Source organism: Pristiophorus japonicus, chromosome X (genome assembly GCF_044704955.1).
Source record: "Pristiophorus japonicus isolate sPriJap1 chromosome X, sPriJap1.hap1, whole genome shotgun sequence".
In the NCBI taxonomy this organism is placed as follows: domain Eukaryota; kingdom Metazoa; phylum Chordata; class Chondrichthyes; family Pristiophoridae; genus Pristiophorus; species Pristiophorus japonicus.
The window spans coordinates 18,773,757-18,798,095 of NC_092010.1; the positions used below are offsets into that span (position 1 = coordinate 18,773,757).

The following is a 24,339-nucleotide window of genomic DNA, read 5'->3' on the forward strand; positions in this document are numbered from 1 at the left end:
CCTGCTGGTAGACCGTGTTTTAAGGACATAAGAATATAAGAAATAGGAGCAGGAGTAAGCCATTTGGCCCCTCGAGCCTGCTCTGCCATTCAGTACATGCAATAAGACTTTGGACATCCTGTGGCTGAGTGGATTCTGACTGCTCCTCCTTCCCCTATTCACCTGTATGTTCAGTTAAAGGCATCATAGTTACTTTGTCCTCCCACAGAAATTTAGTGTTGAAATCAAAAGATCTTAGAAACCCCTATTGTTTATGAAACAGTTTTGAAGGATGGAGCCCATGAAAAATGAAATGAATATTATCTGATAGCTTGTCTTTTATCTCCACAGGGAGCTCAGGCGAGAAAGCGGCATGCTTTGACCATAGACATACTGTACTCGATCCAGAGAACTCCACAAGTATCAGCAACATGAGATGCACATTTGCCAGCACTGAACAGGTCCAGTTCCATTGAGGCACCACTTCTTTGACCACAAAAGGAACATTTACTTTTTATGTGATACGGGTTTAGCACAAAGTTACCACAGGCTCCAGCTCCTGGTAAGAGTTTAATGCATGGTTTTCTGAACTGACTTGGTTTGCTTGGATCTTTTGTGTAGTCTTGTAGTTTCTGCACAGGTAAAGGCCCACAAATAGTTCCCATAGATTTGTCTAACATTCTTTTTAGGTGTTTCAGAATGTCACCATTTAAATTCTTGTTTTAATTGGGAGTCATTTCACCACACGAGAGTATGGTCCATTCTTACTTACTTTCAATTGGCTAGTTACAGGTGCGTGGGGTGAGAGGCAAGAATATAAATTTTACTGGCAGATCTTGCATAACTTGCAGAATGAGCTGGACAAATATGTGAGTGGGCAGAACAGTGGCAGATGAAACGTTCTACCCTTTGGTCCATTCAAATGTTCTCGTACGTAAAAATGCATATTGCTCATATGGTTTAATATTTTCTATCCTTTGATCCATTCACACATGATGTAGTTGAATATTTGCCATATTTCTTAACTTGGGAGTTATTTTGGAGCAATTTAAATGGCACATCGGAAGAAAATGGGCAACATGCGAATTCTATGAATGTTGTGGAAATAGCTACGGGTGAAGTTGAAAAAGACCTAGGAGTCTTATAGACCCAGTGCTCAACATGTCTGAGCAGCGCAAGTCAATAGAATGTTGTATTCTACTGTTTTAGCCATGTAATTCAAGTCATAGGACGTTGTAATCAAACTGTACAATGCTCCAGTCAGAACCTGCCTTGAGTCCATTTCTACTCACTGAGGGACAAAGGAGACATTCAAGCTTTGGAGACCGTGCAGAAAAGAGCCAGAAGGTTGATCTCCAGTATCAGGGGTTATGAGGAAAGACTGGAGAAACTTGGGCTGGTCAGCCTTGAGTGGCAGCATCTGAGAAGTAAACTTTACAGTTGTATATAAGATAGTAAACAATTTGGAGTATGTTCAAGGTAAATCTGGAAAACAGTTTTAAATTGCAAGAGGGGCCACAGGTTCAAATTGGTAAGTGGTAAATTTAGGACTGATAACATTCTAAAATGATCAATGCATGGAATAGACTCTTGGACAGAGTTGTGGAGCTGAAAACCCTGGAATCATTTTAAGAATAAATTCGATGCTGCAATGGGCGGACGTTAGGACCATTCTGGATAGATGAACTTTGATGAGCCAAAAGGATTTCCACATCTGTAATTCTCTTGTGATCTCCTGTGGAGTTGCTCACAGTGAGTCTGAGGTTACATTGTTGGAAGGGAGTGCACATGGCTGCAACAGACAACAAGTTATGACGTGCTCTGTGAATGGCCGGTGTCGATCCGTTTTTTAAAATGCTGGTATGTTATGTGCCTCCCCTCCAAGCTCTAAGATGTGGTGGCATTCATTGGGCTCTGAGGGCAGGTGGTTTTAAGCTGCACATTGGGAATTTTGTCCACAGCGTGACATTGGTGCATTCTGGTAGTTTGAACCTCTTCTTTCAGGCACTTCATTATGACAGTGATGTAATTTTTTTGTTTTTATTATTTTAGAAACCTTTTTACCCAGTACTGTTCCTTCGGTTACTGAAGAAATAAGATAGCCGTCAATCTTTGTGTGATTTTGTTGCTTCCCCTCCTCTTCCTTGCTAATTGTGCGAGAAACTTGCCGATTTCTGATTGGGCGTTCCATCTTTTCTTTGGTAGATTTTCTCCCTGTTTGGTTTTGATTTGTTGCAGTTTTGTGAATATCAAATTCAAGCCAATTAGTGCACGTGTGAGAAGTGTGTACAAAATGTGACTCCTGAAGTGTGACTGAGCCAAGATACAAGATGCACGTGTGCGTATTTATACGAGCAGATGTCCAGTGCATTTCTCTCGGGCAGGCTGAAGTCTGGAGCATGGTGGTGGTGATGAGCTGCGAACCTGGTCTGCTATTTTAAGGTCACTGCTCAGGCACTTTGTGGGCAAGGTAGTTTAAGTACAGTCTACTCGTAATTCAAAGCAGCTTAAATCAAATTACCTGATAATTCAGGGGGTTTTAGCACTCAATTCCCACTTTACTTTGATATTTATGTTGTATAATTCAAATTAATGGACAATTCAATGTTTTTAATACAATAAATGACAATTACAGTTTGCTCTTGTTAATGCTGAGTTTTTGGAACTTTCAAAATAATTTTTATATTGCATAGTCATTCTTTCTGTCGCTAATGTTAAACATCTTTCACAAAGCTATCACTCATCTTTAATAACAATTAAAATTCTGAATTTTTGAATAACTTAGCATCTTAAATATTCAGGAAAATAAAGCTTGTGACCTCACTGGGGAGACTAACGAGGACGGGGTTGAATCTGATGGCAAAGGAAACTGATTAAGATGCACAGTTGAAATGACAAAATGGGTGAAACATCCTGGATTAATGGCACTATTTCTACTGATCCTTCCCTCATACTGCTGTGCGCAGTAGTCCTTCCAATTTACAAGTTTTCCAATGTTAGCAGCACGTAATATTTTTATGCTTTTTATTTCACTTTCAAATATACACTCGTGAGAAAAGCAGAAGATAAGAAACTAACAAGGGTTTAAAATACACAATCTGTCATAATCAGCAGCCTACTGTGTGAGGGACCAGTGCCAGATATCACTTGAAGCCCATGCCTGCATACTTGAGTGGTTGGAAAATTTATTTTGAATGGCAAATACCATATAAATCAGAAGTGAAAAAATGATACGGAAAATTGTATATGCTAATTACGGAAGAGTATGGTGGGATTAATTTGAAGGGGAATGTAACAGTAAACTCCTCCATGTGAATGAACAGTGTTACAGATCTGGGGAATGGAAGAACACCACAGCACTGAATACTAAATGAGTGCATCAGTGGAAGTTTCCAGCACAAAGGCAGCCATTGTGCCAGCTCTTAATCCAACTAGGTTAAACCAAAACTAATCCCACTGCTTTACTGTCTCCTCATAGCCCTGTATCACCCTCTACTTCAAATATTTATCTGTATTTCCATGAAAAGATGGAACGACTGCATGTGGCAAACAGTGTTCCCACAAATGATTCTTGGGTGCACAGCCCATTCAAATTACTGCGCATGCGTGTTTTTTTTCCATTACAGCGGTGTTGAGTGGCCTGCACGGACTCTGTCGATCACTGAGCGACAGCTTAAAAGGGAACATTCGTGGCAAAGCATTCCATGCTCCAACAACTCTCTGTATAAAGCAATTTCTCCTGACCTCTGTCCCCATGCTTGGTGACCATTTTAAATTGATGATCATTTGTTTTAAAGGAAGGTACAGGGTATTTAAAAAAAAAAAAAAATTGCAAAAAGGGCTCTCTTGTAAGTCACTTATGGATAATGGCGTCAACATCCCTGGGCTAGGGAGGGGAAATGTCCAGTAAGCCACTCCTACCTGGCTTGCACAGTTCCTGCACAATTACTGCTGATAACAAGGTCTGGCATAAGCTGACACACTGGGTAAAGCACCTGGAGAATATTTGCGAAACTGAACCAATAACATTTGCAGTGTGCCTGGAGTTGAAAAACCACCAGGAGTGTGGGCTCCCTTCTATGAAAATCTCTCCTCTCCCCATGCAGCTAAATGGAGTCAGGGACAAACTGATGATGAGGGTAAACCCAGCACCCGATTGCAATCCCAACTCTCGGGGCCACCCATTACTCAAAGTCTGTGTTTAATATGTTCCTGAGCCATGCTCTCAGCCTAACGTTTCTAGCCAAGGAATGATCTCAGTGGTGTTAATACGGGTGGCACCCAAATATACTGAACTGTGTAAGCCCTTGTACCTGTGCATGGTTTGTAGCATGGCATGTGATCTGTGATGTACTCTGATCAGTGAAGTAAGGGAAGAAATAAGTTACATTTCTACAGCCTTTCACAACTTCAAGACGTCCCAAAACGATTTACAGCCAATGAAGTACTGAAGTGCGGTCACTGTTGTAATACAGTATAGGGAAATGCGGCAGCCAATTTTCGCTTAGCAAGGTCCCATAAACAGCAATGTGATAATGACCAGATAATCTGTTTTAGTGATGTTGGTTGAGAGATAAATATTAGCCAGGACACCAGGAAGAACTCCCCTGCTCCTTTTCAAATAGTGTCCTGGGATCTTTTACGTCCACTTGAGAGAGCAGACGGGGCCTCGGTTTAACGTCTCATCCGAAAGACGGCACCTCCGACAGTGCAGCGCTCCCTCAGTACTGCACTGAGTGTCGGCCTGGATTATAGGTTCAAGTCTCTGAAATGGGCTTGAATCCATGACCTCCTGACTCTGAGACAAGAGTGGTATCACTGAGCCAAGGATGACACATTGTACAGCTCAGTTTTAAAACAATGTTGATATAGGAATGTCTAAAGAGGAAATCTGTGACTAGTTATTAATAAGTAATAGGCAACTTATTGTTGAAGGAAATGTGGATAACTGAAAAAATAGCATGCATTACTTGCACGCCATAAGAATCAAAATATTAGTTTAATTTTGTCATTTACATTATTCCAATAAACTAACTTTTTTTGAATCTTTTCCAGGCCTCTGCTGTCTAGCACACCTTTAATTATTTTCACATTCTGAAGATGTCCAATAGTAATAACACTCAAGAAACTTTGGAAATCATGAAGGAATCTGAGAAGAAATTGGTGGAGGAGTCTTTAATTAAAAATAAATCTGCATACAGAACATCCAGTAAAGAGGAGGTGGAAAAAGACGGCGAAGATCCAAACGCACAGCTGGAGTTCCAGGTGAGACGATCCTGGCTGAAAGAAATGGCCGTGATATTTGTGCCCGTCTTGCTCCCTTAAGCCGTTTTGACGCAAATACACTTCATGGTCTTCAGAATACATACTTTAATAGCCATTGTGCACACTTCTATAGATTCTATAGACTATGGAACAGTTCCTGCAGATTGGAGGGTGGCAAATGTAACCCCACTATTTAAAAAAGGAGGGAGAGAGAAAACGGGGAACTACAGAGCGGTTAGCCTGACATCAGTAGTAGGGAAAATGCTGGAGTCTATTATAAAGGATGTGATAATGACACACTTGGATAATATCAACGGGATTAGACAAAGTCAACATGGATTTATGAAAGGAAAATAGTGTTTGACAAACCTGCTGGAGTTATTTGGGGATGTAACTGATAGAATAGATAAGGGAGAACCAGTGGATGTAGTGTATTTGGATTTTCGGAGGGCCTTTGATAAAGTTCCACATAAGAGGTTAGTGTGCAAATTTAAAGCACATAGGATTGGGGGTAATATACTGGCATGGATTGAAATTTGGTTAACTGACAGGAAACAGAGTAGGAATAAACAGGTCTTTTTCGGGGTGGTGGGCAGTGACTAGTGGGGTACCACAGGGATTCAGTGCTTGGGCCCCAGCTATTCACAATATATATAAATAATTTGGGTGAGGGAACCAAATGTAATATTTCCAAGTTTGCTGAAGACACAAAACTAGGTGGGATTGTAAGTTGTGAGGAGGATGCAAAGACGCTGCAAGGCGATTTAGATCGGTTGAGTAAATGGGCAAACACATGGCAGTTTAGGTATAACGTGGATAAATGTGAAGTTATCCACTTTGGTAGGAAAAACATAAAGACAAAGTATTATTTAAATGGTGATAGCTTGGGAAGTGTCGATGTATAGAGGGACCTGGAAGTCCTTGTACACCAGTCATTGAAAGCAAACATGTAGGTGCAGCAAGCAGTTAGGAAGGCAAATGGTATGTTGGCCTTCATTGCAAGAGGATTTGAATACTGGAGCAAGGATGTCTTACTACAGTTACACAGGGCCTTGGTGAGACCGCACCTGGAGTATTGTGTGCAGTTTTGGTCTCCTTACCTAAAAGAAATATGTAGTTGCCACAGAGGGAATGCAGTGAAGGTTCACCAGACTACTTCCTGGGATGGCAGGACTGTGGTATGAGGAGAGATTGGGTCGACTAGGCCTGTATTCACTAGAGTTTAGAAGAATGAGATGGGATCTCATTGAAACATTGAGATGCGGGGAGGATGTTTCCCCGGGCTGGGAAGTCTAGAACAAGGGGTCACAGTCTCGGGATATGAGGTAGGAAATTTAGGACTGGGATGAGGAGAAATTTCTTCACTCAGAGGGTGGTGAACCTGTAGAATTCTCTACCACAGAAGGCTGTGGAGGCCAAGTCACTGAATATATTTAAGAAGGAGATAGATAGATTTCTAGACACAAAAGGCATCAAGGGGTATGGGGAAAAAGCGGGAATATGGTGTTGAGATAAAGGATCAGCCATGATCATATTGAATGGCGGTGCAGACGCGAAGGGCCGAATGGCCTACTCCTGCTCCTATTTTCTATGTTTCTGACACTGGATGTCAAAGTAGAGTTGGTGAAATATATGGAATGCTTAATAGTATTCTCATGTATTATCTCCAAGCAGTACAGACAGTTAACAGTGTCCTCTCATCTCTGGGACCAGCGCCTGTACTGATGGGAAAATCCTCCTTGTCTGCTGGCTGCAAGACCGCTTCATAAAATGAGTTGGACAGTCTTCTACACACTTCTGGCTATGGGCCCATAGCACAATAGTACCTACAGATCAGTGCAAATTTGTTGTCCTTTCTCCGAGGAGCTTCAAGGATGGCTGGTGCGACACATGGGGAAAATGTTCACACTATTGCAGTTGGGGGTTAGGGTTTAAGTCGCGTTGTGGAGGTGGAGTGGAGCGAGAATGACTCTGCACCGAGCCTGTGGTATATATGACCTTCGAGTGCTTGTTGCTGAGACTGGGTATTAAAAAGGTGCAAAGGTGTTTTATTCCACAGCACTGATTTCAATTCCCCCGCATGTATGTACTTTGCTGCCTTGTCCATTTGAAGCTGGGTTTGGCAATTGAAGGATAAATACAGTGGGGTAGCGTTTCCGCTCGGTTCTACTGCCTTTCAGCCAAATCAGCACAAAAGATCGAGGAATTTCACATGCAAGTTACATTCAGTGCAAATCGAGTTTTCACCATCTTTTCGGCTGGTTTAAAAGAAATTGCGCTGGAGCCCCGCCCACAAGACTCTCCACGCCCCCCAGATTGAATTAATCATCATTGGACCTGTCTGCTAATTGTGCCCGTTTGCGACCCTTCGAGGAGGCTCTTAAAATGAAGCTGTATTTTTTAGGTGGAAGGGCACTAATGGCACCTTTTTAAAAGTTTTTAAATATTAAAAAAAATATTGAATTTACTGAGAAACTGACTAGTGTACGCCAATGAAACTAGTAAATGGTTCAGTATAGTTTTTAAAAGTCACTTTCAATGATTTAAAATCGGGTTCCTTACAAGTGGTGGATTGTTATCATCATAGGCGGTCCCTCGAACAAGGATGACTTGCTTCCATGAGTTCACAGGTGTTTCGATGAAAGGACCCGATATTCCAGTCCTGAACTCCAATTGAGGGGCTGGAAGATGCCTGGTCGTGGATTTTTTTAACGTGGGGTGACCGTTGCACACCAGCCACCACACGGGCTTGACAGAGCTCGGCCTTTATCCAGTCGCAAGGGTTAACCAGGACGACTGGAGACCTGCTCTGCTGCACGGACGTAGCGCGTACACATATCGTAGTGTGGGCTGGTCCGTGCTGCTCCTGGGCTCCCGTACCCTCATCTGTCGCACCTCTGCCACAATCTCGCCACTCCTCCGCCATAAACATATACCGCATCTCGCCGCTCAACCGCCCCGACCTTCCCACTCCTCTGTACCTGGACCATAGAAACATAGAAAATAGGTGCAGGAGTAGGCCATTCGGCCCTTCTAGCCTGCACCGCCATTCAATGGGTTCATGGCTGAACATGCAACTTCAGTACCCCATTCCTGCTTTCTCGCCATACCCCTTGATTCCCCTAGTAGTAAGGACTTCATCTAACTCCTTTTTGAATATATTTAGTGAATTGGCCTCAACAACTTTCTGTGGTAGAGAATTCCACAGGTTCACCACTCTCTGGGTGAAGAAAGTCCTCCTCATCTCGGTCCTAAATGGCTTCCCCCTTATCCTTAGACTGTGTCCCCTGGTTCTGGACTTCCCCAACATTGGGAACATTCTTCCTGCATCTAACCTGTCTAAACCCGTCAGAATTTTAAACGTTTCTATGAGGTCCCCTCTCATTCTTCTGAACTCCAGTGAATACAAGCCCAGTTGATCCAGTCTTTCTTGATAGGTCAATCCCGCCATCCCGGGAATCAGTCTGGTGAACCTTCGCTGCACTCCCTCAATAGCAAGAATGTCCTTCCTCAGGTTCGGAGACCAAAACTGTACACAATACTCCAGGTGTGGCCTCACCAAGGCCCTGTACAATTGTAGCAACACCTCCCTGCCCTTGTACTCAAATCCCCTCGCTATGAAGGCCAACATGCCATTTGCTTTCTTAACCGCCTGCTGTACCTGCATGCCAACCTTCAATGACTGATGTACCATGACACCCAGGTGTCTTTGCACCTCCCCTTTTCCTAATCTGTCACCATTCAGATAATAGTCTGTCTCTCTGTTTTTACCACCAAAGTGGATAACCTCACATTATACTTCATCTGCCATGCATTTGCCCACTCACCTAACCTATCCAAGTCGCTCTGCAGCCTCATAGAATCCTCCTTGCAGCTCACACTGCCACCCAACTTAGTGTCATCCACAAATTTGGAGATACTACATTTAATCCCCTCGTCTAAATCATTAATGTACAGTGTAAACGGCTGGGGCCCCAGCACAGAACCTTGCGGTACCCCACTAGTCACTGCCTGCCATTCTGAAAAGTACCCATTTACTCCTACTCTTTGCTTCCTGTCTGACAACCAGTTCTCAATCCATGTCAGCACACTACCCCCAATCCCATGTGCTTTAACTTTGCACATTAATCTCTTGTGTGGGACCTTGTCGAAAGCCTTCTGAAAGTCCAAATATACCACATCAACTGGTTCTCCCTTGTCCACTCTACTGGAAACATCCTCAAAAAATTCCAGAAGATTTGTCAAGCATGATTTCCCTTTCACAAATCCATGCTGACTTGGACCTATCATATTACCTCTTTCCAAATGCACTGCTATGACATCCTTAATAATTGATTCCATCATTTTACCCACTACCGATGTCAGGCTGACCGGTCTGTAATTCCCTGTTTTCTCTCTCCCTCCTTTTTTAAAAAGTGGGGTTACATTGGCTACCCTCCACTCCATAGGAACTGATCCAGAGTCAATGGAATGTTGGAAAATGACTGTCAATGCATCCACTATTTCCAAGGCCACCTCCTTAAGTACTCTGGGATGCAGTCCATCAGGCCCTGGGGATTTATCGGCCTTCAATCCCATCAATTTCCCCAACACAATTTCCCGACTAATAAGGATTTCCCTCAGTTCCTCCTCCTTACTAGACCCTCCGACCCCTTTTATATCCGGAAGGTTGTTCGTGTCCTCCTTCGTGAATACCGAACCAAAGTACTTGTTCAATTGGTCCGCCATTTCTTTGTTCCCCGTTATGACTTCCCCTGATTCTGACTGCAGGGGACCTACGTTTGTCTTTACTAACCTTTTTCTCTTTACATATCTATAGAAACTTTTGCAATCCGTCTTAATGTTCCCTGCAAGCTTCTTCTCGTACTCCATTTTCCCTGCCCTAATCAAACCCTTTGTCCTCCTCTGCTGAGTTCTAAATTTCTCCCAGTCCCCGGGTTCTCTGCTATTTCTGGCCAATTTGTATGCCACTTCCTTGGCTTTAATACTATCCTTGATTTCCCTTGATAGCCACGGTTGAGCCACCTTCCCTTTTTTATTTTTACGACAGACAGGAATGTACAATTGTTGTAGTTCATCCATGCGGTCTCTAAATGTCTGCCATTGCCCATCCACAGTCAACCCCTTCAGTATCATTCGCCAATCTATCCTAGCCAATTCATGCCTCATACCTTCAAAGTTACCCTTCTTTAAGTTCTGGACCATGGTCTCTGAATTAACTGTTTCATTCTCCATCCTAATGCAGAATTCCACCATATTATGGTCACTCTTCCCCAAGGGGCCTCGCACAACGAGATTGCTAATTAATCCTCTCTCATTACACAACACCCAGTCTAAGATGGCCTCCCCCCTAGTTGGTTCCTCGACATATTGGTCTAAAAAACCATCCCTTATGCACTCCAGGAAATCCTCCTCTACCGTATTGCTTCCAGTTTGGTTAACCCAATCTGTGCATATTAAAGTCACCCATTATAACTGCTGCACCTTTATTGCACGCACCCCTAATTTCATGTTTGATGCCCTCCCCAACATCACTACTACTGTTTGGAGGTCTGTACACAACTCCCACTAACGTTTTTTGTCCTTTGGTATTCTGCAGCTCTACCCATATAGATTCCACATCATCCAAGCTAATGTCCTTCCGAACTATTGCCTTAATTTGCTCCTTAACCAGCAATGCTACCCCACCTCCTTTTCCTTTTATTCTATCTTTCCTGAATGTTGAATACCCCTGGATGTTGAGTTCCCAGCCCTGATCATCCTGGAGCCACGTCTCCGTAATCCCAATCACATCATATTTGTTAACATCTATTTGCACAGTTAATTCATCCACTTTATTGCGGATACTCCTTGCATTAAGACACAAAGCCTTCAGGCTTGTTCTTTTAACACCCTTTGTCCCTGCCGGTGTTCCTGCCCACGCTCCAAAATGACGACCAGGGTTTTGATGAAGTCACCCAGCTCAAAATCGTCGCACACTTGGAGCAGCTCGCGCTGGAGGTTGAAGTGGTACGCCACCCCAGCTCTCTTATAGCCCAACCTGCGGAACTGTTCTCTCGCAGGTCGGGGGGGCCATGGTTAACCCTTGCCTATGTATGATTACATAGCAAACGGCTGGCCAAACCAGGTATAAGAGAAAGATATTCATCCATACTTTGTTCGTAGGAGTGAATTATCAGTGGATAAAGATTGTATCATGTGAGGTGCAAGAGTACTTATTCCAAATAAGTTCAGGTCCAAATTGTTTGGAGATCTCCATGACCATGTGGGAAAATGTGAGGTTATCCACTTTGGTAGGAGAAATAAAAACGCAAATTATTATTTAAATGGGGAGCAAAAATGCTGTAATACAGAGGGATCTGGGGGTTCTTGTACATGAAATGCAAAAAGTTAGTATGCAGGTACAGCAAGTAATCAGGAAGGCAAATGGAATGCTAGCCTTTATTGCAAGGGGGATAGAGTATAAAAGTCGGGACGTCCTGCTACAACTGTACAGGATATTGGTGAGGCCACACCTGGAGTACTGCGTACAGTTTTGGACTCCATATTTAAGGAAGGTTATACTTGTATTGGAGGCAGGGAACGTTCACGAGGTTGATTCCTGAGATTAAGGAGTTGTCATATGAAGAAAGGTTGAGCATGTGGGGCCTATACTCCTTGGAGTTTAGAAGAATGAGAGGTGATCTTATTGAAACCTATAAGATTCTGAGGGGGCTTGACAGAGTTATGGGGGAATCTAGAACTAGGGGGCATAGTTTCAGAATAAGGGGTCGCCCATCTAAAACAGAAATGAGGAGGAATTTCCTCTCTGACGGTCGTGAATCCCCGGAATTCTCCACCCCAGAGAGCCGTGAAGGCTGGGTCCCTGAATACACTCAAGCTGGAGATACAGATTTTTGTATGATGAGGGAGTCAAGGGTCATGAGGAGTGGGCGGGGAAGTGGAGTCGAGGCCAGGATCAGACCAGCCATGATCTCACCGAATGGCGGAGCCGGCTCGAGGGGCCAAATGGCCTCCTGCTCCCATTTCTTATGTTCTTATGACCAGCACCTGGGAATGTGCTTGACCAAGAGTTTTGCATGCAGTTACTTATGGTGGCCAGGTCTAAATAAAGATATAGGTGACTTATTGACTAAATGCTTATTTTGTGATCAACCTATTTTCAGCAGTATTAATCAAACTGCACCAGGTTACCACTCCTTAAGTACATCAAGGAATATTTTTTTAAAGCAAGGGGAAAAGATATGAACAATGCTGTTGTACAATGCTGCCTGATTGCACTGGTTCATGGTATATTTTACGTTTGTGATTACCCAAATGAGTTTGAGAGGAAACTTGAACCATAACTTCATTTTGGAAAACCAGCGCAATTCTGAGCACAATTTCCCAAAGCGGGAACTCTACCCCCAGTGTCTGTTCTCGAACAGTAATAAACGAATCCTGAATTTGGTGAGTTGTCACCTCCTACATGATTGAGTGTGTTTCAAAGTACGAGACAAATGTAGTCTTTGACATATTCCTGTCTCCTTCATTAAATGTTGCTGTTACATTCCCCTGCTGAGAGGATGAGCACGCCCCTGCTGAGGGCAATCTGTTAGCTGATTAAAAGTGCTTGTGTGAATCGGTGACCGTGACCCATAACTACTTATTGGGGCTGCTCGTTCAAACCTTGTTGTTCTTGTGCTTTAAAATGTCTTGGTAAATGTAGCTTGGGAAAAGATTTTGTGTAAAATTGATTAGTGACAGTGGGCTAATTTTATAATGTTACTGGAATAGAACAACCTGTATATGTCTGCAAGGCTGTGCAAAATGCTTGCAAATCTATCTGTAAAGCATCGAACTTGAGAACCAGGGGCAATGGGACATAGTGGCGATGGTACAATTGTCCTTTATAACATGCAGGTTATGTGATAATTGATATGAATACAGTTCCTCTTTAAGCAAAGGTGTGACACCACTTCTGTTCACATGGAATTGGCATTAATTGGTGAGGTATCTGAAGATTTGAAGGAAATGAGACTGGCTCCTAGGTTGGTCCATGGCAGAGGGCAGGAGCACAGTTTCCCTTCCTGAAATTGGGCTTGTATTGTCAAAGAAACTACCAAAAGAATGTTTCCTAACTTACTGACGTGGTCTCTGTTTCATTGCAGCGAAGAACACAAAACCATGGACATTCGAGGAAACGATCCAAGGTCAGAATGTGCTCCTAATCAATGCAAAAATAATTTCAATCTTGGCTTCATTGAGGTGAACACAGAACTTTGTGGGTCTCATTTAAAAAGTTGAATTACAGCTCCCTGGAAATGTTTCTACTGAGTTTTTTTGGTGGGGGGGTGCGGGCGGAGAAACGGGACATTTTGTACAAAAATTAGACCAGGTTCTTCAGTATCAGATGCTACATGATGAAGTTCTGAGTTAGCCGTTGAGCCACATTTTTAAGCGACCTTTTAGATTTCTTTTTAACTCGATGGCTCAATGGTCAAGTGCATTGCATTGTGTGGTACTAAAACCATCCTGAGAACTAAGATTCCAGATTCCATTCGTGGTCTGAGCTGAATTAGCCAATTGCAGCTAAAACTCCACTCGCCACCTCCGACCATCAGCCAGAGTTACCAAAACCAAGGCGTAGCTCAGATCTGCCTGTGTGCTCTCAGTAGCTTTTTAAAGGATCCTTTTCTTGTTCTTTTCAGTCCAATTCCAAGTTAAAGTTGGTGCGAAGCCTTGCTGTGTGTGAAGAATCTTCCCATCCATTCACGTGTGATGGACCTCAGGAAATCCAGGTAAAACTAAAGGAGTAATGCAGTGCAAAAGAGGTTGAATGTACAAAGTAGTAGACTCTTCCATGAATAGACTAAAAGTGTGTAAAGTGGTATTTCCTCGCTCAGCATCTCCCACGCGCTGTCGGAGTTAACCCAGGCATGGATACATTGTACACTGATCTGATGACTTTTCATCACCCGAGACTTTGCACCTGGCATCTTGCCTTTATTTAATATAGAAGCCCAGCTGCCCACTGGAGCACCGGTTTTCCACAGCCAGGTTTTCTGCTCTTTTCATGACATCGCACTGAATTCCTGCAGAATTGTAGATCAGAATAATTGGTATAAACTTCTTGTTACTGCAACGTTTGCTCTCCAAGTTCCTGGTCGTTAAAGTTCACGTGTTCTTTTCTAGGTTTGTCGAAAGTTTGCGCCTTAACTCTGCTTTTTATTAAGTTCAAATAAAAGAGAGCGAGCCAAAGTACAACCCTCACATATTTGTAGTTATTGAAAGAATTACCTTAACCTATGACACTATATTGCAGATCAATGCAGTGTTGATTTCCCATTCTGCCAAAGGCTTTAAGCGCTGTATTAAATGTGCTCGACTAATTAACACTGCTGATGGCTTTGGTCGATACTTGCACTGCCTCTGCCGTAAGCACTGGACTGTTGACCTATGATAATTGCCTTGGGATTTGGGTATATTCGTCAAGGAGACTTGAATCGAACGTCATGCATTATACACGACAGAATTAATTGGAGGAAGTGGGGGGAAATCAAAAAATCGCAAAAGGCAAAAGAAAGCGAATCAGTCCCAGTTCAAAATGCATCCGGCCACCGCATCGCTCAGAACTTGCTGGTGCCGAGCACCGGAGCAAACGCATTCTAGCCTCTCCCAGTCAAGGGCAATGAAATCTAGTCACTATCCATCATGAAACAAGCCTGGCAATAAAGATAGATGCCTCAAGCAAGATATTTCTGGCCGTTCCCCATGAGGCATTGCTGATCTTCTGTTATTGATTTGGTGCTGAACACCAACCAGAGCTCACCTCTCAAATGCTGGTCAAATAACCCGGAAGATTTTTAGCTGCTAAATTGCATTAATTGTGCCCCCCCACCCCAACCCCAAGAGATCTGCGAATGCCCCTATTTGATGGGTTGGAACTCCTCCCCCATAACTAATAGACTTCTGGTTTCCACTGACACTGGTGCTCAGCATTTGGGTGTTAAATGGGAGTTTCCCCCCCCCCCGCCAAGGTCTCGAAGTAAGGAATACCACTGAGAGAATGTTGGCGGTGTGACCCATCCTGTGGAACAGCAGCATGCCTGCTGTTCTCTGAGTTTCACTAAGGGCATTTGATGGTGAAAGCTTCAAGGAAAGTGACAGTAGATTGCCCAGTCAATCGGCAAAAGGAGTATGATTTTCCAATTTCATGAGCTGGATTGTCCTTTGACCCTCTGTGATGTGTAACAGAAATGTTTGCAACAGGTGCACACTTTGAACTGACTATATATTGGATTGTTTTAAGAAAGTTGCATCATTCATGCTTAAACACAAGGCTTGGAAAATATCACTTCTGAACTGTACAAGCCTTAGACAGGACGTACTCTTCGAATAACACTGGGAATGAAGAATACCAGTTGCCTCACTGGGACTGGTTCACTAAAAACACCCCAATAGTGGATAATCAAGGGGCTATAGGGAGGGAGGAACTGAATACAATCACTATCACTAATGAAGTAGTGTTCGGTAAAATAATGGGACTAAAGGCGGACAAATCCCCGGGACCTGATGGCTTACATCCTAGGGTCTTAAAGGAAGTGGCTGCAGAGATAGTGGATGCATTGGTTGTAATCTACCAAAATTCCCTGGATTCTGGGGAGGTCCCAGCGGATTGGAAAACTGCAAATATAACGTCCCTATTTAAAAAAGGAGGCAGACAGAAAGCAGGAAACTATGGGCCCAAGTTTCGAGCCGTGCCTAGAACGGCGCAGCCCCGACCTGGACACCCGCTTTTCGCGCCACAAAGTGCGCCTAAAAAAAACTTCCAGATTCTCCGGCTCCCTGCAGGTCCTCTGGCCCTCGGCGCGGCGCAGCAGGAGCTGTAGGGGGCGGAGCCAGGTCCCTGCGCTGAAAACAGTGCCGGGACCTCTGCACATGTGCGTAACAGTGGGCACGCAAGTGCAGTCGCTCCAGGCGCCCCAAAACTGTGTGGGAGGGGCCCGAATCTCACAGCCCCTAGCCCTGGCCCAATGGCCTCACTGGGGCTGCGTGCATAAGGCTCCTCCCACGGCCAGCTCCTGCTTCCTCCCGACCCGACTTGACACCCGCTTCCCGCCCCCCCCCCCCCCCCCCCCCCCGGACTGGACTGGACCCGACCCGACTCCCGCTTCCCCGCCCCCCCCCCCGAACCCGACCGCGACACCGACCCGACTCCCGCCCCCGGACCGGCTCCGACCCGCGCTCCCCCCGACCCCGGACCCGACCCAACACCACCTACCTGTAAATCTGGTGCTGGGGACGGGCCCTGCCCGAAGTCTTGGGCCCGGCCGCCGGGCCTGGCCCGGCCAGTTCAACCTCCCCCCCCCCCCCCTCCCCCCTTCACCTTCTCCTCCCTCTCCCCTTCCCCTTCTCCTCCTCCCCCCCCCCTTCTCCCCCCCCCCTCTACCCCCCTCCTCCCCCTCCCCCCACTGTCAGAAACACAGACACAGACAGAGAGTGAGCGACACTGACAGAGACACACTGTTTGGGGGGGGGGGGCATCCCAGCATGCTGTTAGAGGGTTCCCAGTGCTGCAGCCGGTAAGTAGAAAATGTTTTTATTGATTTAAAAAAAAAATTATTTCTTATTAATTTTTTTGATTGATTTATTGATGTTATCATCATTTATTATTGATGATGGCTCTTTATTTGTAAAACTGAAGTGTTTAATGTTTGTAAACCTCCCTTTAAACCCCCCCCCATTCCCTACGCCTGATTTGTTACCTATGCCTGATTTTCTGAAGTGTAGACAAGGTTTTTTCGAGCGTTCAAAAATCTTCACTTATTCCATTCTAAGTTAGTTTGGAGTAAGTTTTCACTGCCGAAACTTTGAAAACAGGCGTAAGTGGCCGGACGCGCCCCCTTTTGGAAAAAAAATTCTGTTCCAAAGTGAAACTGTTCTAACTGACTAGAACTGGAGCAAACTAAATGCCGAGAATTTGAATTTCTAAGATACTCCGTTCTACACCAGTTGCTCCAAAAAATCAGGAGCAACTGAGGCTAAAACTTGGGCCCTATAGACCAGTTAGCCGAACATTTGTCCTTGGGGAAATGCTGGAGTCCATTATTAAGGAAGCAGCAGCGGGACATTTGGAAAAGCATAATTCAATCAAGCAGAGTCAGCATGGTTTTATGAAAGGGAAATCATGTTTGACAAATTTGCTGGAGTTCTTTGAGGATGCAACGAGCAAGGTGGATAAGGGGGAGCCAGTGGATGTGGTGTATTTGGATTTCCAGCAGGCATTCGATAAGGTGCCACATAAAAGGTTACTGCACAAGATGAAAGTTCATGGGGTTGGGGGTAATATATTAGCATGCATAGAGGATTGGCTAACTAACAGAAAACAGAGAGTCGGGATAAATGGGTCGTTTTCCGGTTGGCAAACTGACTAGTGGGGTGCCACAGGGATCGGTGGTGGGTCCTCAACTATTTACAATCTATATTAATGACTTGGATGAAGGGATCGAGTGTAATGTAGCCAAGTTTGCTGATGATACTAAGATGGGTGGGAAAGCAAATTGTGAGGAGGACACAAAAAAATCTGCAAAGGGATATAGACAGGCTAAGTGAGTGGGCAAAAATTTGGCAGATGGAATATAATGTGGGAAAATGTGAGGTTATCCACTTTGGCAGAAATAATAGAAAAGCAAATTATAATTTAAATGGAGAAAAATTGCAAAGTACTGCAGTACAGAGGGACCTGGGGATCCTTGTGCATGAAACACAAAAAGTTAGTATGCAGGTACAGCACGTAATCAGGAAGGCAAATGGAATGTTGGCCTTTATTGTAAGGGGGATGGAGTATAAAAGCAGGGAAGTCCTGCTACAACTGTACAGGGCATTGGTAAGGCCACACCTGGAATACTGTGTACAGTTTTGGTCTCCGTATTTAAGGAAGGATATACTTGCGTTGGAGGCTGTTCAGAGAAGGTTCAAGAGGTTGATTCCAGAGATGCGGGGGTTGACTTATGAAGATAGACTTGAGTATTTTTGGGCCTATACTCATTGGAGTTCAGAAGAATGAGGTGTGATCTTATTGAAACATACAAGATAATGAGGGGGCTTGACAAGGTGGATGCAAAGGGGATATTTCCACTCTTAGGGGAAACTAAAACTAGGGGACATAGTCTCAGAATAAGGGGCCACCCATTTAAAACTGAGATAAGGAGGAACTTCTCAGGGTTGTAAATCTGTGGAATTCTCTGCCCCAGAGAGCTGTGGAGGCTGGGTCATTTAATATATTTAAGGCGGAGATAGACAGATTTTTGAGGGATAAGAGGGAGTGAAGGGTTATGGGGAGCGGGCGGGGAAGTAGAGCTGAGTCCATGATCAGATCAACCATGATATTAAATGGCGGAGCAGGCTCGAGGGGCCGTATGGCCTACTCCTACTCCTATTTCTTATGTTCTTATGAATCATCAAAGGTAGTAGTTGAAATATGATTTGACCATCAGGTTTTCTTCCATTTATAGCTTCCTTAATATTCAGCTTCATATGGAAATGTGCTTGTGTGTTTTTTTACGTCTTTGTCCTGACCACAGTACGTCGTCATATTGTACATCCATACAAGCATTCGACCAGATATATTCCCCAGTTTTTTTTATTTCCTGGGCTGGTATTAAACATGTGTGTGGTCTGGGAAACTGGATGAGTTGTCTTGTCATCTTCGCTGCTGGAGAGATTTATTGTATCTCGCTGTTGGCTGCCGATGACCTAGTTTGTGTTGCTCTGTAAAGTTTGACTGTGACCTCTGTACTGTACTTTGCAGGATGTTATCCAACTCCAGTTCACTTGCCCTTCTGATAAAGAAGAAGAAAGATACTCAAAGGATGGCTCTGAGAAAGAAGACATGGAAAAGAAAGAGAAACTGGAGAAAGTACCGAGGAAAATGCTGTCAAGAGGTCAGAAGCTAGCTTCCTGCCTGATGAGACTTTGACGATTTAGTACAGAGTTTGACAAAGTGTTGACTAACTTAAGTAAAATGAGTTTTTAAATAGTATCACACTGTCTAAAAGCAATCTTAAAAAAAAATTGAACGGATTGTCTAAAATTCCAGTTTTGAAAATTATAGGATATAATCATTAAAAATTCTGAAATCTTGAATTGTGACAAACTGCATGATTTTTCCCATTCATGTAATCATAAAGCATTTCTGAAATAACCCTATCTTTAAAAGAAGAGGGAGGTGTGAAAAGCATAGAACCCATTTGGATCCATTGTTACATGATGAATAAGGGGGCGCATAGAGCGAGCCCTGGGACCAAAGTGACGAGGTTCACTTTGCAAGGACAGTCTCCTGTAACATACAGTGTAATGTGCCTTCTTTTGTAATGTATTTTGTTGATGAGGTATCTCCGTGTTACTGAAAGATTCTCTTGAACAAAACCTGGCTTTGGGAACACAGTCATTGCTGTTATTCTGCCTTCTGCTGCAATCTGACTTTCTCCATCTAAGTCAAATTGCTTGCTAAGGCCCTGTATCTATAATCACATGTGAGCAATGGCCAGTTGAGTGAGGTGCGACATGATGAACAGTTGAGTTAGTGCCTTCAGGCGAGGAGAGAAGAAAAATGGGGAAAAGAAAACCCATTTCTTAAATCTATTCCCCACCACTTAAAATGTCCATATTTAAAATGGGCAGCTGTAGATATTGTCAAAAAACAATAACCATTATCCATTTGCATTAATGTCAATTGCAAAGTTGTCGGTTATAGCGTCTTAAGAGCTCCATTTATTTCGGGTGAAAACAGCTCTGCTTACTCACTATAAAATATCGTGCATGAGAGGAATCTTCAATCACAGAGGCTGCCTTTCTCACAAAAAACATTTTTTTTCTGTCTAACTGTGTACATTTCCTGAACTTGCAGAAAAATGTGGATTGTGAACATTTCTCAAATACTTCTTTAACTGACATGACTTCAAAATTTTTGGACAGGAAATATTTTGAAGTGCAGATCGGTAAACGACCGATTCCACTTCTGCTGAGATTATCATTTACAAAACACGAAGGTGATGACATTTAGCAATCGGAGCTGGCTGAGTGACATTATCGAAACACTAGTATTCAGTCCTGGCGTTATTGTCGTTATTCGATCTATCTTGCTTAACTAACTGCTTCTATAAGAATTGTAGGCGATGACATATACACTCTGCCCAAACCAACATCATCAAGACAGGGGACTGGAAAGTTTTCGTCTTGATCCATTGCAAAGATAGAGCTCTAGACATAAATTACATACCTAAAATTGTTACAATAAAGAGAAGCACTATGTAATTGATAAAAGTGAATGTAAATGATCAAAGTGCATTAAATATTTTATGTACTAGCACTCTCCTCACAGTCTGTCAAATGTTATAGGACAATGGCTGCTGTATTATTTCGGGACTAAAAAGCATGAGTGTCAGGAAGCTATCATTGCTCCGGCCATTGCGTATAGCGGGCAAATCGTGTGCCCGATATCGGACTGTATTAAGATCATAGAAAATAAGTGCAGGAGTAGGCCATTCGGCCCTTCGAGCCTGCACCACTGTTCAATAAGATCATGGCTGATCATTCACCTCAGTAACCCTTTCCTGCTTTCTCTCCATACCCTTTGATCCCTTTAGCCGTAAGGGCCACATCTTGAATATATCCAATGAACTGGCATCAACAACTCTCTGCGGCAGGGAATTCCACAGGTTAACAACTCTCTGAGTGAAGAAGTTTCTCCTCATCTCAGTCCGAAATGGCCTGCCCCTTATCCTAAGACTGTGTCCCCTGGTTCTGGACTTCCCCAACATCGGGAACATTCTTCCCGCATCTAACCTGTCCAGTCCCGTCAGAATTTTATATGTTTCTATGAGATCCCCTCTCATCCTTCTAAACTCCAGTGTATAAAGGCCCAGTTGCTCCAGTCTCTCCTCATATGTCAGTCCTGCCATCCCTGGAATCAGTCTGATGAATCTTTGCTGCACTCCCTCAATAGCAAGAACGTCCTTCTTAGGTTAGGAGACCAAAACTGAACACAATATTCCAGGTGGGGCCTCACCAAGGCCCTGTACAACTGCAGTAAGTCTTCCTTGCTCCTATACTCAAATCCTCTTGCTATGAAGGTGAAAATACCATTTGCCTTCTTCACCGCCTGCTGTATCTGCATGCCAACTTTCAAGGACTGATGAACCATGACACCCAGGTCCCGCTGCACCTCCCCTTTTCCTAATCTGTCGCCATTCAGATAATATTCTGCCTTTGTGTTTTTGCCCCCAAAGTGGATAACCTCACATTTATCCACATTATACTGCATCTGCCATGTATTTGCCCATTCGCCTAACCTGTCGAAGTCACCCTGCAGCCTCTTAGCGTCCTCCTCACAGCTCACACCTCCACCCAGTTTAGTGTCATCTGCAAACTTGGAGATATTACACTCAATTCCATCATCTAAATCATTCATATATATTGTAAAGAGCTGGGGTCCCAGCACCGAGTCCTGCGGCACTCCACTAGTCACTGCCTGCCATTCTGAAAAGGACCCGTTTATCCTGACTCTCTGCTTCCTGTCTGCCAACCAGTTCTCTATCCACGTCAATATATTACCCCCAATACCATGTGCTTTGATTTTGCACACCAATCTCTTGTGTGGGACCTTGTCAAAAGCTTTTTGAAAGTCCAAATAAACCACATCCACTGGTTCTGCCTTGTCCACTCTACTAGTTACATCCTCAAAAAATTCCAGAAGATTTGTCAAGCATGAATTCCCCTTCATAAATCCCATGCTGACGGACCAATCCTATCACTGCTTTCCAAATGCGCTACTATTTCATCCTTAATGATTTGATTTCAACATTTTCTCCACTACTGATGTCTGGCTAATTACCCGTTTTCTCTCTCCCTCCTTTTTTTAAAAAGTGGTGTCACATTAGCAACCCTCCAGTCCATGGGAACTGATCCAGAGTCGATCGACTGCTGGAAAATGATCACCAATGCATCCACTATTTCTAGGGCCACTTCCTTAAGTACCCTGGGATGTAGACTATCAGGCCCTGGGGATTTATCGGCCGTCAATCCCGTCAATTTCCCGAACACAATTTCCCACCTAATAAGGATATCCTTCAGTTCCTCCTTCTCACTACATCCTCGGTCCCCTAGTACATCCGGAAGGTTATTTGTTTTTTCCTTTGTGAAGACAGAACCAAAGTATTTGTTCAATTGGTCTGCCATTTCTTTGTTCCCCATTATAAATTCACCCGAATCTGACTGCAAGGAACCTACGTTTGTCTTCACTAATCTTTTTCTCTTCACACATCTATCGAAGCTTTTGCAGTCAGTTTTTGTGTTTCCGGCAAGCTTCCTCTCGTACTCTATTTTCCCCCTCTTAATTAAACCCTTTGTCGTCCTCTGCTGAATCCTAAATTTCTCCCAGTCTTCCGGTTTGCTGCTTTTTCTGGCTAATTTGTATGCCTCTTCCTTGGATTTGACACTATCCTTAATTTCCTTTGTCAGCCACGGTTGAGCCACCTTTCCCGTTTTATTTTTACTCCAGACAGGGATGTACAATTGTTGAAGTTCGTCCATATGATCTTTAAAGGTTTTCCATTGCCTATCCACCGTCAACCCTTTAAGTATCATTTGCCAGTCTAATTTAGCCAATTCGTGCCTCATACCGTCAAAATTACCTTTCCTTAAGTTCAGGACCCTAGTTTCTGAATTAACTTTGTCACTCTCCATCTTAATAAAGAATTGTACCATATTATGGTCACTCTTCCCCAAGGGGCCTCGCACAACAAGATTGCTAATTAATCCTTTCTCATTATACATCACCCAATCTAGGATGGTCAGCCCTCTGGTTGGTTCCTCAACATATTGGTCTCGAAACCATCCCTAATACACTCCAGGAAATCCTCCTCCACCGCATTGCTACCAGTTTGGTTAGCCCAATCAATATGTAGATTAAAGTCGTCCATGATTACTGCTGTACCTCTATTGCACACATCCCTTATTTATTGTTTGATGCTGTCCCCAACCTCACTACTAATATTTGGTGGCCTGTACACAACTCTTACTAGCGGTTTCTGCCCTTTGGTACTCCGTAGCTCCACCCATACCGACTCCACATCATCCAGGCTAATGTCCTTCCTTACTATTGCATTAATTTCCTCTTTAGCCAGCAATGCCACCCCACCTCCTTTACCTTTCTGTCTATCCTTCCTAAATGTTGAATACCATTGGATGTTGAGTTCCCAGCCTTGGTCCCCCTGGAGCCATGTCTCAGTGATGCCAATCACATCGTATCTGTTAACTGCTATCTGCACAGTTAATTTGTCCACCTTATTCCGAATACTCCTTGCATTGAGGCACAGAGCCTTCAGGCTTGCCTTTTTAACACACTTTGACCCTTTAGAATTTTGCTGTAAAGTGGCCCTTTTTGTTTTTTTGCCTTGGGATTTCTCTGCCCTCCACTTTTACTCTTCTCCTTTCTATCTTTTGCTTCTGTCTCCATTTTGTTTCTCTCTGTCTCCCTGCATTGGTTCCCATCCCCCTGCCATATGAGTTTAACTCCTCCCAAACAGCACTAGCAAACACTCCCCCTAGGACATTGGTTCTGGTCCTGCCCAGGTGCAGACCATCCGGTTTGTACTGGTCCCACCTCCCCCAGAACCGGTTCCAATGCCCCAGGAATTTGAATCCCTCCCTTCTGCGCCACTGCTCAAGCCACGTATTCATCTGAGCTATCCTGCGATTCCTACTCTGACTATCACGTGGCACTGGTAGCAATCCTGAGATTACTACTTTTGAGGTCCTACTTTTTACTTTAACTCCTAGCTCCCTAAATTTGTCTCATAGGACCTCATCCTGTTTTTTACCTATATCGTTGGTACCAATGTGTACCACAACAACTGGCTGTTCACCCTCCCTTTTTAGAATGTCCTGCACCCGCTCTGAGACATCCTTGACCCTTGCACCAGGGAGGCAACATACCATCCTGGAGTCTCGGTTGCGGCCACAGAAACGTCTTATCTATTCCCCTTACAATTGAATCCCCTATCACTATTGCTCTCCTACTCTTTTTTTCTGCCCTCCTGTGCAGCAGAGCCA

General features: G+C 43.9%; 1 protein-coding gene across 9 annotated transcripts in view; it reads left to right on the top strand.

The window, feature by feature from the left end:
* LOC139240912 (R3H domain-containing protein 2) overlaps positions 1–24,339 on the top strand; it is a 205,813-nt gene that overhangs the window by 77,429 nt on the left and 104,045 nt on the right. For all 9 annotated transcript variants that reach the window (XM_070869420.1, XM_070869419.1, XM_070869421.1 and 6 more), the window contains 5 exons: positions 331–541; positions 5,035–5,244; positions 13,395–13,436; positions 13,935–14,024; positions 19,037–19,169. In XM_070869420.1, the coding sequence (XP_070725521.1) occupies positions 5,080–5,244; positions 13,395–13,436; positions 13,935–14,024; positions 19,037–19,169 (430 nt within the window). In that variant the 5' untranslated portion in view covers positions 331–541; positions 5,035–5,079. The remainder of the gene's footprint in view (positions 1–330; positions 542–5,034; positions 5,245–13,394; positions 13,437–13,934; positions 14,025–19,036; positions 19,170–24,339) is intronic.